The sequence below is a fragment of the Acyrthosiphon pisum genome, chromosome A1 (assembly GCF_005508785.2).
Source record: "Acyrthosiphon pisum isolate AL4f chromosome A1, pea_aphid_22Mar2018_4r6ur, whole genome shotgun sequence".
In the NCBI taxonomy this organism is placed as follows: domain Eukaryota; kingdom Metazoa; phylum Arthropoda; class Insecta; order Hemiptera; family Aphididae; genus Acyrthosiphon; species Acyrthosiphon pisum.
Genome location: NC_042494.1, coordinates 78,578,704 through 78,595,344, shown reverse-complemented (window position 1 = coordinate 78,595,344; position 16,641 = coordinate 78,578,704). Strand labels below are relative to the sequence as shown.

At 29.0% G+C, this 16,641-nt stretch overlaps 1 protein-coding gene across 2 annotated transcripts in view; it reads right to left on the bottom strand.

Moving 5' to 3' along the window:
• LOC100167794 (protein outspread) overlaps positions 1 to 16,641 on the bottom strand; it is a 97,143-nt gene that overhangs the window by 47,524 nt on the left and 32,978 nt on the right. For both annotated transcript variants that reach the window (XM_008183708.3, XM_001944100.5), the window contains exon 3: positions 8,977 to 9,042. In XM_008183708.3, coding sequence (XP_008181930.1) covers positions 8,977 to 9,042 — 66 coding nt within the window. The remainder of the gene's footprint in view (positions 1 to 8,976; positions 9,043 to 16,641) is intronic.

The window sequence follows — 16,641 nt, the reverse complement described above, 5'->3', positions numbered from 1 at the left end:
TGATTAACCAATGGCAACCAAATAATAAATACTAATTTCTACTAATTATTTCTCCCATAACCAATAGCAACCATTTAATAACAAAAATGTCCACCATAAATCTCAAAATTTCCGTTTAAGCACCTTCTTGGGTTGTGGTAGGAGGGTGAAAAATATTTTACAACCTATTCTCATACCTACCAAATATACTAAATAAATTTCATTAAAATCGGCCTAGTCGTTACGGAGGAGTGCGACCACTAACAACGTGACACGAGATTTTTAAATATTAGATTATGTACCTACCTGGTTTTATGTAAACGCAATTTTAAACGCTATATACTAACGTATTTACTATGCTTACTATATTATACATATATAATAATACATGTACATGGTACGAAAATATAAAATATTACCTATGCACAGTATTTATAATAAATAATTAAATTTAAATAACAACGTTAAGTTTTCAAAGTTTCATAGATCAGTGGTGGTTCTAGTTGTAGCAATGTAGCCTGTAGGACCTATAACACCCTCAAATATATATTATTTTTGTTTAAAATTATATATTATTTATATAATATAAAGTTTAACTACAATTCTTGCCAAAACTAATAAAGAATAAATCGAAAATTATATCAAAATTAGAACTTTCAATGAACTAAACATTATTCGTCCGAACTTTAGGTTTTGGCTTCATCTCACTTACCTTACCCCCAAAAGCGCTGTCATAGATCAAACCCCGCTAACAAGCCACCGTCAATCGTCATCGTGTGATATGATGGTCACGATATTAAATAGTAACTAAAACACATTTGATGGAATGTTATGGTTACGGTACATGTTTTTTTTGCAATTAACTTTGTTACTACATAGTACATATTATTATTATGTACCATGTAATATACCATGTACGATACCTGCAGTTACCTTTACGGTAATAATAATTAGCCGTCGCCGCGCCGCGCCTCGTTGCTGGTGTCCATTATTTATCGGTATGTGTACAGCGGGGGGGGGGGGGCGGTATAGGTACAATAAAATATATCTTATTTTTCGTCCCTTTTACCATTTTATGTCTAACATGTTTTATAATGTACACCAATATGACTTTATGAGTAGGCACGTAGTTTTTATATTAAACTAGCAGAGCTCTGATTAATATATTCGATTAATATTATTATTATTTATTATGGTAGGTATATTGGTATTAAGTATATATTTTGTAAGATATCTGAAAACTGCACGTACGTGTTTTTCGAGGAGAATATAATTACGAGCGCCGAATCGATGGACGGCGAAACATTTTCAACGTATAAAAGTATAATAATATAATGAATAATGATATATAAAATATGATATTTTCATACAAGTGTTTCGATATATTATACTATAGGAGAGGTGAGGTAAAAACTGGTAAAAAAATATACTAGCACCATTTTCCACGGTAGCCTATAAGAGGTGAACGGACCCCGTTGGGTTTCCGTGTTCTGTCGCTCGCCGTCATCGTCGTGTGTACATGCAGATTTAATATTAGCCTTGATCATCATCAATACATAATCACAATAATAATAAAATAGTGATAATAACAACGACGCGTTGAAGATTAGACGATGTTATATACTAAGAGTAGGTATTATTATTATTATATAGCCGACCGGCACGGGCAAGGAGGAGGCGTGTTTTTAGAGAGAAGCAAACATAATAATAATATTATAATATGAGCACGTTTTGTAAGGGAATTTTATTGAATACGAATAACAAAATGAAAATTAAATAACGCGTAACTAATTATGCGTGATATTAATCATTACGCATTAATGCATTATACTCTTCGTATATTTTTTAATTTTTATTTAGACACATAAAGCTTTTTTGGAACATTTTACTTGTCAAATATTATTCGCTTGATCATCCGATTAAAACCCAGATTTGATTTATTTAAATTAAATTCCATCGTTTTACTGTAAATTATCAATGGCTGAATTATAGTACTTGTATAGAATATCTTATTAGTTGGTATTTTTACTCAAGGAAAGCACATAAATAGTATAAACTGCTGCCAACGAAAGGAAAACGATTTCGCAAAATGAATAATTACAAATAGGTACATGCTTCTTGTTCATTTTTTATTTTTCATTATACGAGATGCTAACGATAAAATATGTTCAACTATTTATAAAATATCCGACGATTAATTTTTATGGACAATTATTATATTATTGTTACTATATCTACATAAATCAATAATCTCCAAATAATATAATAATATATTAAAATATTATACTCATTTTAATTATAGGTCATAAAGATGTAATGATGATAAATGACTCATAAAGATATTATACATAAAATAAAATCAATTTATAGAAAAACCGATGACAAGCCGTACATTATTCTATCCAATCATAATAAAATTGTTTTAAGATAATAATTATTTTCGGACTATAATATACTACATACTAGAATAGTATTAAAGAACAATAAATTCTAAGAATTTAAAAACGTCAAACTCTTAATTATAACCAATTGACCAATTATGCTCTCTATAATTAATTATTAATATGTATTTGACAACATGTTTGAAGATATTTTATGTTGACTCTGCTAGCAAGCATTATAGTATATTATAACCATGTATCTTTATAATAAAATATAGATGAATATACCTTTTAAATAATGACAATAGTCATATCTAGTATTATTTTTTATATTAAAAAATACGTATATCATTTGACCAATTTAAAATTTAAAAAAGGTATTTTTTTACACTAAAATAAAAACTAACAAGTAAACTAATTACTTATATGGTTAAATAAAAATAATTTAAGATCAGGATTTCATATAAATACGCCAGTACGTATACATTATATAATTTTTGAATATAAAATATAGGAAATTCAATTTGTGATAACATCGACAGTATACAATGAATAACATTATGTACTTTGGGTTAAAATTCCTTTTTTCGGATCAGATATAAGTTCAAGTTGCCAATAGTCAATAGCCAATGGGTACATATATTCAAATGTGAAAAATATCTATTGTGTAATATTCGACAGACTATAATACCAATTATATAAGATCACTGAAATATATTGCAATTATGCTGTATTGCTGTTTTGGTTTAAACTAAAATAACCACGAATAATAATAATTAAGCAAAACACACATTAGGTAGGTACTCTCTCTTTAAATACGTATACAAGTTCTGCTTTAAATTTCGAGAAAGTGAAATGTCAAGTTGAAAATTTGAACTCTACTGCTACTGCGTTCTCGCATCACCTGTTTTTATATTCACATTTCACATAATAGTATATCGTCATAATATTGGTATTATAAATTTATAAGTTATAACTAACTAGAAAATGCGGTTAGGTACAATGTATATTGTATATATACTCGAGCGAAACGATGGAAATTAGTCGACGAACCGAAATGTTGAGGTTTTAATCAGATAATGAGGATAACGCAAGAGTCACCACTATTTCACATATATATATAGACCGTATCGAAAACGCTTTTACTTCGGAAAAAGTTGTCCATTTCGATTTCAATTGTGTATACGTGTATACCACAGCCGCATGCATGTATGTTGAAATTCTAAATATTGTTTTTACTTATATAGTTTTTTAATATATATCGACATATCGTTGCTTAACGTTTTCGTGGTAAAATACTTATAAAATATAATTAATAGGTATTAGACTGCAATATTGTACTAGTTGAAATTAAATATTTTTTTTATATAAATAATACAGTTTTAACTTACCTATATAGGTAATATCATACTCTGCAGTAGCCAATACCAATTATTTTTTTTTTAATCAACCTAAATGAAGGTCCTAATGAAGAGGTAGAATGGTATGGTTATTTTATTACAGAAACAAACATCATAGTTTATACAAATTTAAATTATTTTAAGTTTTAAATAATTTATTATTAAGATTTTCAGTAATTAAAAATAATTTTCATTTACCTACTTATTTTTTAAAAATAATTGTTCATGTTTGAGGTGAGAACGAGGGGCTATGCAATTAAGCTTGGTTATAGCTACCAAAATTGTAGTTAATTTTAGTACTCCTAAGAATAAAAAGCTCTATAGTTTCACATATTATGTAGGACGTAGGTATACGTGCACATACTTGTAAAAAGAAGATATTATAATATTATAATTATTTATGTTCTTATATAAAATAAACATTTAATAACCTATTGAAATTTGGAGGAAAAAAATATGTGTTTGTTCAAGATGAATTCTTATTTAATGTTAAACGTTTAATAAGACACGGCAATTTACGCAACGGTAAATTCTAAACTGACAGCCAGTCCGGTCAATTTCAACAATTTTGTGTCCATGCCTAAAAAATGAATAGGAAAAAATCATATTTATTAGACCGTAATGAAATGTTAAAAGCCCAATTTCCACAAATAGCGTTCATTTTATAATAATCGAGATTGCGAAATTTCACATTTTAAACATTTTAGTGTCAGCCTAATTAATAACGAATGTTTTCTTTGGTCTTGCTAGTTGTATCTATATATATATACTAATGTCTAATAAGTAATATTATAAAAAAGAACAATTTTAATGTTTGTAACCATTAGAATGCTACATTATGCCTACGTAACATAGGGTATATTTATTACCAGAAAAAATTAAGGATTCCTACTACAACTTCAATAGTGTCCCTTTTTTGTATGTATACATGCGTATCTCGAAAAGAACTCAACGGATTTTAATGCTGTTTTCACTAATTGATCAGTTGAGTCACGGGAAAGGTTTTAATGTATAATTTGTTTTGGAAAAATTAATTGGGTGGTAAAAACCATTGAATAGCATTTTAATAATAACAATAATATCTATATATATATATATATATATTTATAATAATGTTTATCTGTATGTCCTTTATGCGTTCCTAAACAGCTGGTCCGATTTTAATGAAATTTTTTATGAGTGTATGAGTGAATCTCTGGTTGATTTAAATTCACAATTGTATCCGGTAGGTCCAACCCGGGAATATGCTCAAACAAGGATTTTAAGATTTACGATGAAAATTTTTGTTTATAAATGGTTGCCATATTTATTAATCAGGTAGATCAAGCATCCATACAATCAAATTTTCGCACAATGCCCACTTGATATTCTGTCGCACATTATCCGCGATCGGGCGGACGTAGTCGGGTTGCCTACCGGGATGGCTGAGTTGCACTTATTGCAGCGAGTTACACCCAAAAGTAGTTGAACAATCACAATTTTTTCAAGAGTTGACAATTATTATGGGCAACTAAGTGTGCGGGATCAGCTATATTATAAATTAGAAGAAATATGGCATATAAATGTTGTACAAATATATTTATTAAAAATACAAATATTTGGCCTGGACAATGTAGGACAGAACAACTAGTATATTATAATATTGTTCACTCGGTGCGGGTGGTTTACACATGTTTTACGAATTATTGCGTGTTGAGACGATAAAAATAAATGCTCTTCTATACTTAATATAAAAAACGAATAATATGGTGTGGTAATACGCGACACCCTCGTACACAGTATAAATTGTAATATAGCAATGTGGATTTAATAATGTCACGTGTGTAATTTTAGGGCCGATTTTTTTTTTTTGTCAGATTAACGCCATTTTTATTTTTTTTTGCTTACACAATAAGGCGGTGGTTGGCGCCTTACTATATCAGAGATGGAATAAGGGTCGTCTGTACATTATACTTATAATAATATAAATAAATAAATTACTCCAAAACGACATAATATAATAAGGTGTGGCAGACTGGCGCGGTTTATTACTTTAGGTACTCGAAATCGATTGTTGGACTCTAAATCCTTAATATAAAGGACGTCAGCTTGAGATTTAAAAATCTAAAAAATTAGTTTTTGGTTTAGAGTGTATATTTTTTATGTTTGGTTGTTAGGATAAATAAAGTTTTTCGAAGTATCATATTAGTATTGTATATAGTATTCTACACGTGTTAGAAGATGCGTATCCCGAATAACAATTGATTGAAACAATATCTATTTAGCATTACTATTATAGCGTATTTGTGATCTACGATCTCCACTAAGCGAAAATATTGTATAAATTGTTGAATTTTACAGGATAAAAATACCTATAAATAAAATTAAAACATTATAATAATACGAAAATGTTGACTATAATATTAGGTATAATCGATGGTATTAAAATATCTATGGAAAAAAAATCGTCGAAACCCACACGTGTAAACATGTTACCATTATATGCTACCGTTGTAGGTAAATCATAGAAAATTTGAGTTCAGAAGAATCAATTTTATGTTGATACAACATTTTTTAATAGTAAAGTGAATTAACCAGTTATCAGGTACCTAAGAACATTATCTTTGTCTGTGTACATAGGTTTTTTACGATTTTATGCATTTTTAAATTGTAATATTTTAAATTTTTACATACTCATAAGGCATAACTCGTTTGAAAATTAAAATATCTTAAACAACTAGCCACGTACAAGCACATATAGTGTCATTACCTATTGAATTTGCTTACAGATCAATTCACTCTATAATATTAATGCATTAACGACACAAAATTGGTTCTTCTGGACGCTAACTTGATACCTAGGTATATGTTGTACGTTTGTAACATGGAGAGACATCCTCTTAAAAATAAATGATTCGAATATTGTTACTCTTGCCATCGAACTTCGAACTATATAATAATATTATTCTTCAGATTCGTCTGCTGTTACACGTTCGGACTACGCACATCGCGTGGCGGCATCGGTGGCGGGCGCAAACGAGAGACGTATGTGGCGGCACATCTCATCACACACACACACACACACACACACCACCCATACACATACGAATACACACGTGCACACGGACACGCATATGTGTGAGGGAATGCGGTCGGGGCCCGGGCCGACAACGATAGGAGTTAGTGCGCGTACATATACAACGACGCACGGCACACAAGGTAGATGACCTTGGGATACGACCTCCATCGGGCCAGGTGAATGTTTGTATAATAATATTATTATATTATCCGATGTGTGTACGGATAATAATAATAATATGTATCCAACCTCAGTGACGACGACGACGTTTTTCGGGTAAACGACGGCGGCGGCGACGAACGAACAGCTGATGGGGTAGATGGTGTAGCGATGTAGATGATGAGATTGAGATAAATCGTGAGAGAGTGAGAGGGCGATCGAACCACACTGTCGATCGGCGGCCCTGCGGATTCGATACAATTATTATATATTTATTGGCGAACGATCGACGGACGCGCATTCCTCGACAACCCGCGCAGTGTTCACCCTCATTTGTTATAAAATTCGTGCGTATACACGACGGTTACAAGTTACATTTATTATTATCAATAGGGGTATTTTTTATTATTCGATAGTGAGCGCTTTTCAGAATGCACGGGGAGATCTATAAAATATAGTATATATCGTTTTATGTGCTGCGCGCACAATACGCAGGGATCTATATACATCAAAGATTTAAAACATAATATATTATATGCGTTTCAAATCGATTAGCCCCCCCATCGCCGTCGCCGACCACAATATAATAATACCTATATAATCGATTGCTGCACGGATGTCCGCAATACAATACGATTACGTTACATATTATACTATCATATTATTATATACATTTCTATACTCTACTCCGAATACAGCATCTCGCACCTCTACACAGATAATGTATTTCGTCAATATTTTATTATTATCAATAATAATTAGGAATATTATCCTGAACTCTGATCTCGACGGGCGTAATTACAGAATAATGCACTTAAAATAGACACACCGACTGTATTGTATGACATTTGAACTACACCATTTTTGTTTTTTATTTCCTGTATGGGTGGCTTTATATTCATAATATTATACACTATATACCTATATTATGAGATCGGATGTCATATTGACGTACCGACGTTATTCAGACTGCAACAAGGCCAACTTCATTAAACAGTAACCACGATTGATTAATTTTTAACATATAATATACACACATTTGAACCACAACATTTTAACTACCTACAACTTGCTGTAATTACTATTTATGTAGGTACCTACCTTATATGTATATTTTTTCGTTATTATTGTAATTTTTTTTTTGTTCATTACGTCTATGTCTACAATTTTTAATTAGTGTTAAGATAATACAAATGCAATACAATTTCTGGCATTTAATTATTTTTTATTCTATAGAATTAAAATTCAATTACTTTTGAATAAGTAAGCAGTATTATAGGCGCTATATAACAAATCGTGTACAAACAAGTTATTAGAAAAATTTAATGAAAATAATATAAAGCTCTATTATAATAGACTATAGTAATTAAACAATGACTTATCAACATATATATAATATAATATATTTTAATTTAATACCAATTAGTATTGAATACGTGAAAACTATGTTAAGTGCCATTCGACTACAATCTTGTAAGTCATCAGATATGTGAAATGCATTTATTTTATAGTATACTTATTTAATTTCATCGTGATATTATTAAGATTTTGAAAAGGATAACAATTTCTGTACGATTTTAAGATTGATTTACTAGAAATATTGATTATTTAGCTTTTATATGTTTGAAAGGTGTGTAAATATGGAAATATGAATAAAAAATTATTTTTTATTTCGGGTTATCAGATTGATTGGGTAATTACATTATCAGATTTTTTTACTTCCAAGAAGTGAACGAAGTCTCGTAAAGTTGGACCACATACACCTATGGATGCATGGACCGTGGGTACTTATTGTGGCAAGCCTTATAACATGAACGACAGTGTTTCTATAAATACACTACACATAATATATATATAATATGTATATAAAGCCCCGGACAATGCCAACAATTTCTCCAGCTGTCGCAGACCATATGGAAACCATTATAAATAAAAACTTGCAATGAGCTCACACGTTTTGTGGCCTATATGAGATACGTTTAAGTATAGAAACACTCACGTGTTCGTCCAGCGAATAAATCAGTTCTCCGTCGTCGAACAGCACAAACCACCTTCTCTGCCATCTCTAAAAAAACAAGATATAATTATTTGATTACTATTTTTGAGTCTGGCTCCAATTCATTTGTTAATGTCTTAAAGTTTTCAAAAAAAAAAAAAATGTATTTATAGTTAAAATAAATATTAAACGCACGATATCAAATTATAGTTTTAAATTTTAATATCAGACGTTGATTGTTAAATGATTATAGTAATATTTATGTTTATCTATTGGAACTCGATCAAGGCTGAAAACATACTATATATAGTATAAGACGGGTACCTACAATACTACAACGTTTGAATCAATATCCTGTGCATTGTGCATTTATGCACACAAAAAAATTAATAGATTGGAGATAATGGTGTCATATTCGGTTCTGAGGGAACATATAGCCATGTAGGTGCCTATCTAAATACCGTTAGGCTAGGTAAACTCTGAAAAGAAACACCAAATCATTCGATACTCTTATAACAAAACACTGCGGTGATGGACGAGCCTCATGCAAAGCGAAGGCGATGCGAAAACTGTATATTATATACTCGGGAGTCTGGAAAGGAATGGCAGGTCAAATATCGCTAAATCTCAATCAAGCGTATTGAATATTATTATTTATTATATTTTCTTTTTTCTGCAGACCTATCATAATTGGTAACAATAATAATATTATAATATCGTCAGTTTGGTGGTGATGGGTATCCTATGGGTATTATATCTAGATCACTGTGTACTCCCAAATAATGTTTAGGTGCCATCAAAAATACCATACAGACCGAATTCAACGGTACAAGTATATTATATAAATTTCAATTCGATTTTGAAACAAAAGTTTTCTATAGAAAATTTTCTTTGGCAGGCAGTGCATATTTTTTCCAAATAGGTACCAGCTAGGTTAAATTTATAAAAAATAATAATAACAATAATATTAATAATTACCACACGTCTACACCGCACTCTCAAATCTCAATGTTCACACGTTTTTATTTTTAGGGATAACCAAAAACACCAGACGCGTCCGGACGTTATTATTTACATTTTCTGTGTGTACAAACGACGCCGCAAACACACGGTGTTATTTTTCATACATAATATTATAACGTATTAAATACATATTTTTTGTATTTATTATAGCTCATGTATAAAACTCTATGGGAAAACATTTGCATGCCTAATAATGAGATTTTATATACATCCTATATTTCGCACTGTTCTATAATTATAATTTGGCAACACGTGGGTAAAACTGAGACTCTGATTTCACTGTATTATAAAATGAGGATAATTGCGTGTACTTAAGGAGCGGAACGCCCGAGTGCTAATTATCTTTACCACGTTATATATGTTATTGTGGTACAGTAAAAGGACTAGTTATCTTATTGTGGTCAAATAAAACGATTTGTTTAAGTAATAAAGTTGATTAATGTATTTACTATTATTATTCGTATGAGTAGCAGCAGGCTATCAATGTTGAAAATATCAAGTTTTCTGAGGTCCTGATGAGGACCGTAAGACGTGACCGAAGTTACGGAAACGAAACATCCAGCCACCGTGTTACAGTGAAAATAAATAGCATAAGTAACTAATTTGTCATTACCATGTAGTTGTATAACACAATAACACGTATAAACACACTAAAGTTTGCAAAAAAGTAATTTAAAAAAAAAAATTAAGATATAGGTAACTCTGTACCTATATACCTAGTTATATAATAAATTAATAAAATCTAATATTATATCATACATTTTTAAGTAAATGGGTAATATACCATTCCGGATGTTTCTCACCTTTAAACAGAATATATTTAAATATATTTTATGTTACAATATAGATCTATTGATACTCGAGTATCTATTTACTATAGATTATTATATTATTATTATTAATCCTTGTTTTTTTTTATCCTTATGATAAATTGATAACTGATGGATTACTGTTTGCTAGAAGAATATGCGCATTATTATTTAATCAGTTACTATCGTTATAGATATTCAATTTTACACACATCTATAATCTTAAAATCAATAATTCTGAATGTTTCTGCTGAGTGATTATTCTCTCATCACGTTTCCACTTCTTGTTCATAAATATATATTTTTTCTTCGCACATATGATTATTGTAAATACAATTACAGATTGTATATGCTCCAATATAAATGTTAAAAAAAATCAATATTAAATAGCATTATTATATTGTATTATAATAATAGTCTATTGTATATACCGTAATATTTTGGGAGAATAGAAATAGTTTTGCACATTTTAGCTGTTGGATCTAAAATATGCACAACGCTTCCAAGTACCTACCTACATAAAATTTGGGTCTTACCGAGTTACAACAAGATAACAATTTCAATGATTACCACCGAACTACAAAACTTATTTTTATAACAAATTTTGAGTGTGAATGAAAAAAAAATGGCCATTTATTTTTCATAGAATTTGTTATTCAAGTCTAATTAAGTCGAATAGAAGCAGAATTTGGAGTTTTTAAAAAGAAAAACAGTTCAAATAACATAACTATTATAGTCTTTATTTAATCGTATTTATTTAAAAAAAAACAATCTGGCGTGTACCTATACGGTTAGCTTGTTTCTATTCACCCGAAATTCAAAATGTTTAAATTAAAAAATATATAAAAATAAGCAATCGATTAAATAGAATTGATACTTTCGTTATTTCATTTTTGACATTTTTGAGCAACGGTCAAAAAAAGTTTCTTTGACTTATCACACATCGTTCCTGACAACCATGATAACAAAGTTGATAATACATTTTTGGAAGTAAAATAATTTTTGTTTCTATCAATTTTCTTATCTTTATTTTTTGTTTATTAAATGTCTTATTCAATCTGTTACACAAAGAACAATACGAACAATTGAGAAATAATTAAAGTAACAAAATAGATATAGCAGATCGTAGAAGTCTCCCATGGGAGGTACTACATTCAATTTTCTTATCAACAATTATTTCTGGAGATAAAAAGTTTGATTCTTTACAGTTTATAACATAACAATTTTATACATCTACAACTTATAAATATAATTACACTTAGATTGTAGTTATTGGTCAATGAATCTTATTTCTAAATATTGTTTCTATTCACCCACAATTACGCTAATTATAACTCATATCATGTACGTGTATTCAAATATTATAAAAAAATATTCTTGCGAAAATATATGATTATAAGTTTAGAACAAGTCATTGAAATAATAAAATATATTCAATAATTTTTTTAAGATACTACTCATTATGAATTGTTTATAGGTATATTTTCCTATATTAATGTAAAAACACAATATACGTATACAATTACAACTTATTCATGTGGTGAGTTTATTTAAAGTACTTGCTCATTGTACGCAACTATTATTATTATTATTATTATTTACTACTACAGCTGTATATATGTAGGTACCTATATATAAATTGGTTAATACGCCATGATATAATAAACATTGAATAGTACAAAGTAATAGTGTATACCTATGTATATATAATATATATGGCCTTTTATTGTCACGGTTAAACTTTAAACTGTATATTTTTAAATAACTAAGTTTAATAGGTACTATAAAAATGCTTTGGCTGTATAGTATAGCTATAGAATAGTACTAATAAAAATAAACGATCAATGTTAAACGAGTTACCATTTTGTATTTGTGTTTCAGATTAGTTTTTCAATTAGGTACCTACATTTCATCGATGCAGTGGTGCAGGAATGTCGGAGACAATATAGTAAATAAGTAACTACCTACTAACCAACAACAACGAAAAACACACACACACCCAAAGAAAAAACTCGTAGACATAATATTCCATATTATATTTTAGTATGGAAGCGCTTAAGCAGCCCTAATATGAAACCCAGTCACATATTGTACATTGCATTTGAATCAAATGAACGGTTCGAGGCTATAGCATAAACGAAGATAACTATAGGTAGTAATATTATGTATTATATCTTTGAACGGAACGGGGAGCATCATTTTGTATTTTAATGATTTATTTAAACCTGAGCTTATTCGTTATATAAAACTTATTCGTTACTATACAGTTGTATAGCCACATATATGAAAATATTACACATATCAGCTATTTAAGACACCAGAAAGAATAAGTATATATTATTATTGTCACAATAAGTTGATGCTCGTAGACTAGTTGATTTATAGTCTAAATCAACTAGTCTAAATGTTAGACACTAGCTGAGTAAACTTTCGGTGTTTTAAAATTCCAAAAAATCTATAGTTAATTGTTAGCATATAATTAAATTATGTTTATATTAGTCAATAAATAATTTATTAAAACACATATTAATGTACTTGTAATGTCTCAGTAATTGAATTCATACACGGGTATTAAATACCCGCAAAAACTGACATCGGGCGCCATATGAAGGTAAAGAAAAACGGGAATGTCATGGAAGCGCAAAGTTAACGCAATTAGAATATTGTTAATATCTCAATCCCTAATTCAATACACCATGTTTCTTAATAGTATATCGATTTTGTAATCAAAAGTTAGCTGATGTTTCTTGGCAATTTACCAGTTTCGTGTTTTTTGCAGTCTCGGTGCAGTGTGATAAAAAAGTTTCGCAATCAATTGTGTCGTTGAAATTTAACATATTATCCAATGCGCCGTACATATTAGTCGTGTTAATAAGTTATGAACAAGAATTCGAACCGGAAACCTTAATAATAACGGCTTAATATACATGACGAAAATCGTAGACCTTAAATATCTATAAATTCAAATGATCTCGAGTGACAACTGAATTAGCGATAACCTTTTAAAATATTAGTTGAGCTTGAAACATTAATATGACATTATTTTGGATATACTTATATAATTTAGAATGGTACACTATTGTTGTTTTATCCCTTTTATTTCCTTTAAGAATAATTTGAATATAATATGAACGTATTAATTAGGTATGTAATAGTAATATTTTAAATTAAAACTTTAATAACTAACTGTTCATAATCAGGCTCACATTTATGTATTAATTTAAATAATAATAGCTAAATGTGTTTGTTTCGTATTTGATAATATCGAATTAGTACATCAAATAAATTATGGAAGTAGATATAAAATACTATTTAAGTATAAACATTAAACATATTAATCAAACTTCTGGGTATATGTTAATTTTATATTTACTTTGTTACTTTGTTAGTTGTTACTTTGCAAAAAGTCATGGATATTGCAGAATACCAAACATGGTTTGTAAACGAACAAAAATGTACTAATCCACTAAAAGTATTGAATTTGTTTATTGGTGACGATATAAAATCATTTAAATCTTTAACAGGTTGATCTCATTTTATGTACACATATTATGTACTAATATTTACACGTGGATCGAATTGTTAATATGACTGAGTCATACACAGCTGCATAATGAATAAAAACGTATAATATGATCGAAATTAAAATAACACTCAATAATAATCAACATTCTATACATTGGTTTCATTTAGTTCAATTTATTTTGCAAGGTACACAATGAGCATAATATATTTTAACATATTATTATGTATTTATCCACCTATATTTTTAGAAACGAAAGCATATTATTGTACCACTCCCCTTCAAATCTAAAAATGTTCTAGTGTAACTGAATTACTTTCAAGTTGCAGTTCGTATCAACGTGCATATTATGAGTTCGGAACGGGAGCAAAAAAATATATCGATTGATCGGAATAAGAAGCGTACCTCAAATAACTGGCCGACGAAAATTATGACATGCTATGATATGTGAACTGACTCGAGGACGATGAACCCATTTGGCGGTGAGATGATTGTTTATTCACACACGCTTGTATACAATATATGTACGGGTCAAGTCAATCGGTTCCAACATGTATGTAAAGGATAAAGAAATAATAATAATAAAAAACAAATCGCCCATCATATTACTCTTTTGTGAACGCGTATTATTATGTACACATGCGGTTTTCGATAATGATATTGGATTGATAACCAAGAGAAATAGTTCAGAGGTCTACGGGTGGCCGCGGTTATACCTACGCATAATATATAAATAAAGGTATATACTATACGTAATTGGTAATCGAATTCGAACAGTGCTACATATATTATAATGGCATGTAGAATATAGTAGCGGTTCTTTTAATACAACAAAATAAATATGACTTAATACATTTTTCGAGATTTAATTACGCTTACATAGATTGGTTTTGTTATTCATATACAATACAATTGAAGTTATATACGCCTGGAGATTCGTAGCGAGCATATAGACATATAATAAATATATATATATAAATTATAAATGCTCGTGAGTTTCACAAAAGAAAAAAATATGAAAATTGAAACATTGGAATTAACTATTGAAAACTATAGATAGGTATATTGATAATATTGTTCGTAATTCATTATATTATATTACAATAGTATACTAATTTTAATTTCAGAGGTTAATCCAAAATTGTCATTTATGGCTGCAGGAACTTACATACTTTAAATGCCGATTTGCATATTTTTATTTTTGATTGATTTTACAATGATGTGTGTTTCTTTATAATCTGTGTAATGTTTACTTACACGATAAAAATAATACTTACATTTACAACTTCAGTAACTTTTTTTGGTGGGAAAGTGAATCTAGTTGGTGTATTTGAGTTTCAAAATAAAAAATTCCTAGTAGTTTTCAAAAGCGTCTCATCAAACAAAATTAAAATTAAGGAAAACCGGGAATTATTACGCGAAATTAGTTTATAACAAAAGAGATTTTATTCTTTGGTGTAACTTAAAAACGATTAGGTAACGAATAACCGTTGGTTAAGTACCTAGATACTTGACATTTTCATCTATTGATTAATAAACATTTTCTATACGCAATACAATTTTAAAAATATGTTGACTCTATTTGAGCTATTTATAGGCATAAGAAGTTTTAAATAAATATATAACAATTATATATTTAAACAAAAAATATAATATATTTTAGTTATTTTTTTGTAACTTAAAAATATTATTATATAACTTACAGACCGCGGTCTTCACTCAGAATCGTTTTTCGTATACAATAATGGTTTTATATATCATTAAATTTAAATTTAACGCATCTTGCAGTGCAGTGACATATGCCACATAATGTATAGTAGAGAGGTACTCACTTGCCACCTTTTTTATTTTAAAATATAAATTCCGAAAAAAAAATAAAACGTGTATATAAGAACAAAGTAATTCTTAATTTTAAATTATTTTTATTTCATAAGACATAAGTATATAATAAATGTTGTCGTAATTCTACAGTTGCATATGGCTCACTTGGTATTATAATTTATACTATATTAATTTGCATGTAGGTACATATGAGTATCCAGGTATATGACCCAAATATGCACACCTTTTATAACTGATGTTTTAATCTTTCACATTGATTAATTTCGCTTTTCCAGCTATATGACTTCCGTTTTAAATCACTCCTCAACATATAATATGAAAATCAAATTTAACGCAATCTGCCTCCGACCTACTTACTATCAAAAGTTATAACTATTATTTCCCACTCTTATCTTGAACTCGTCACGCCTACATACCTATATTATTATAAATGCAAATTTAAATATATGAAATTAAAACATAATAAAACAA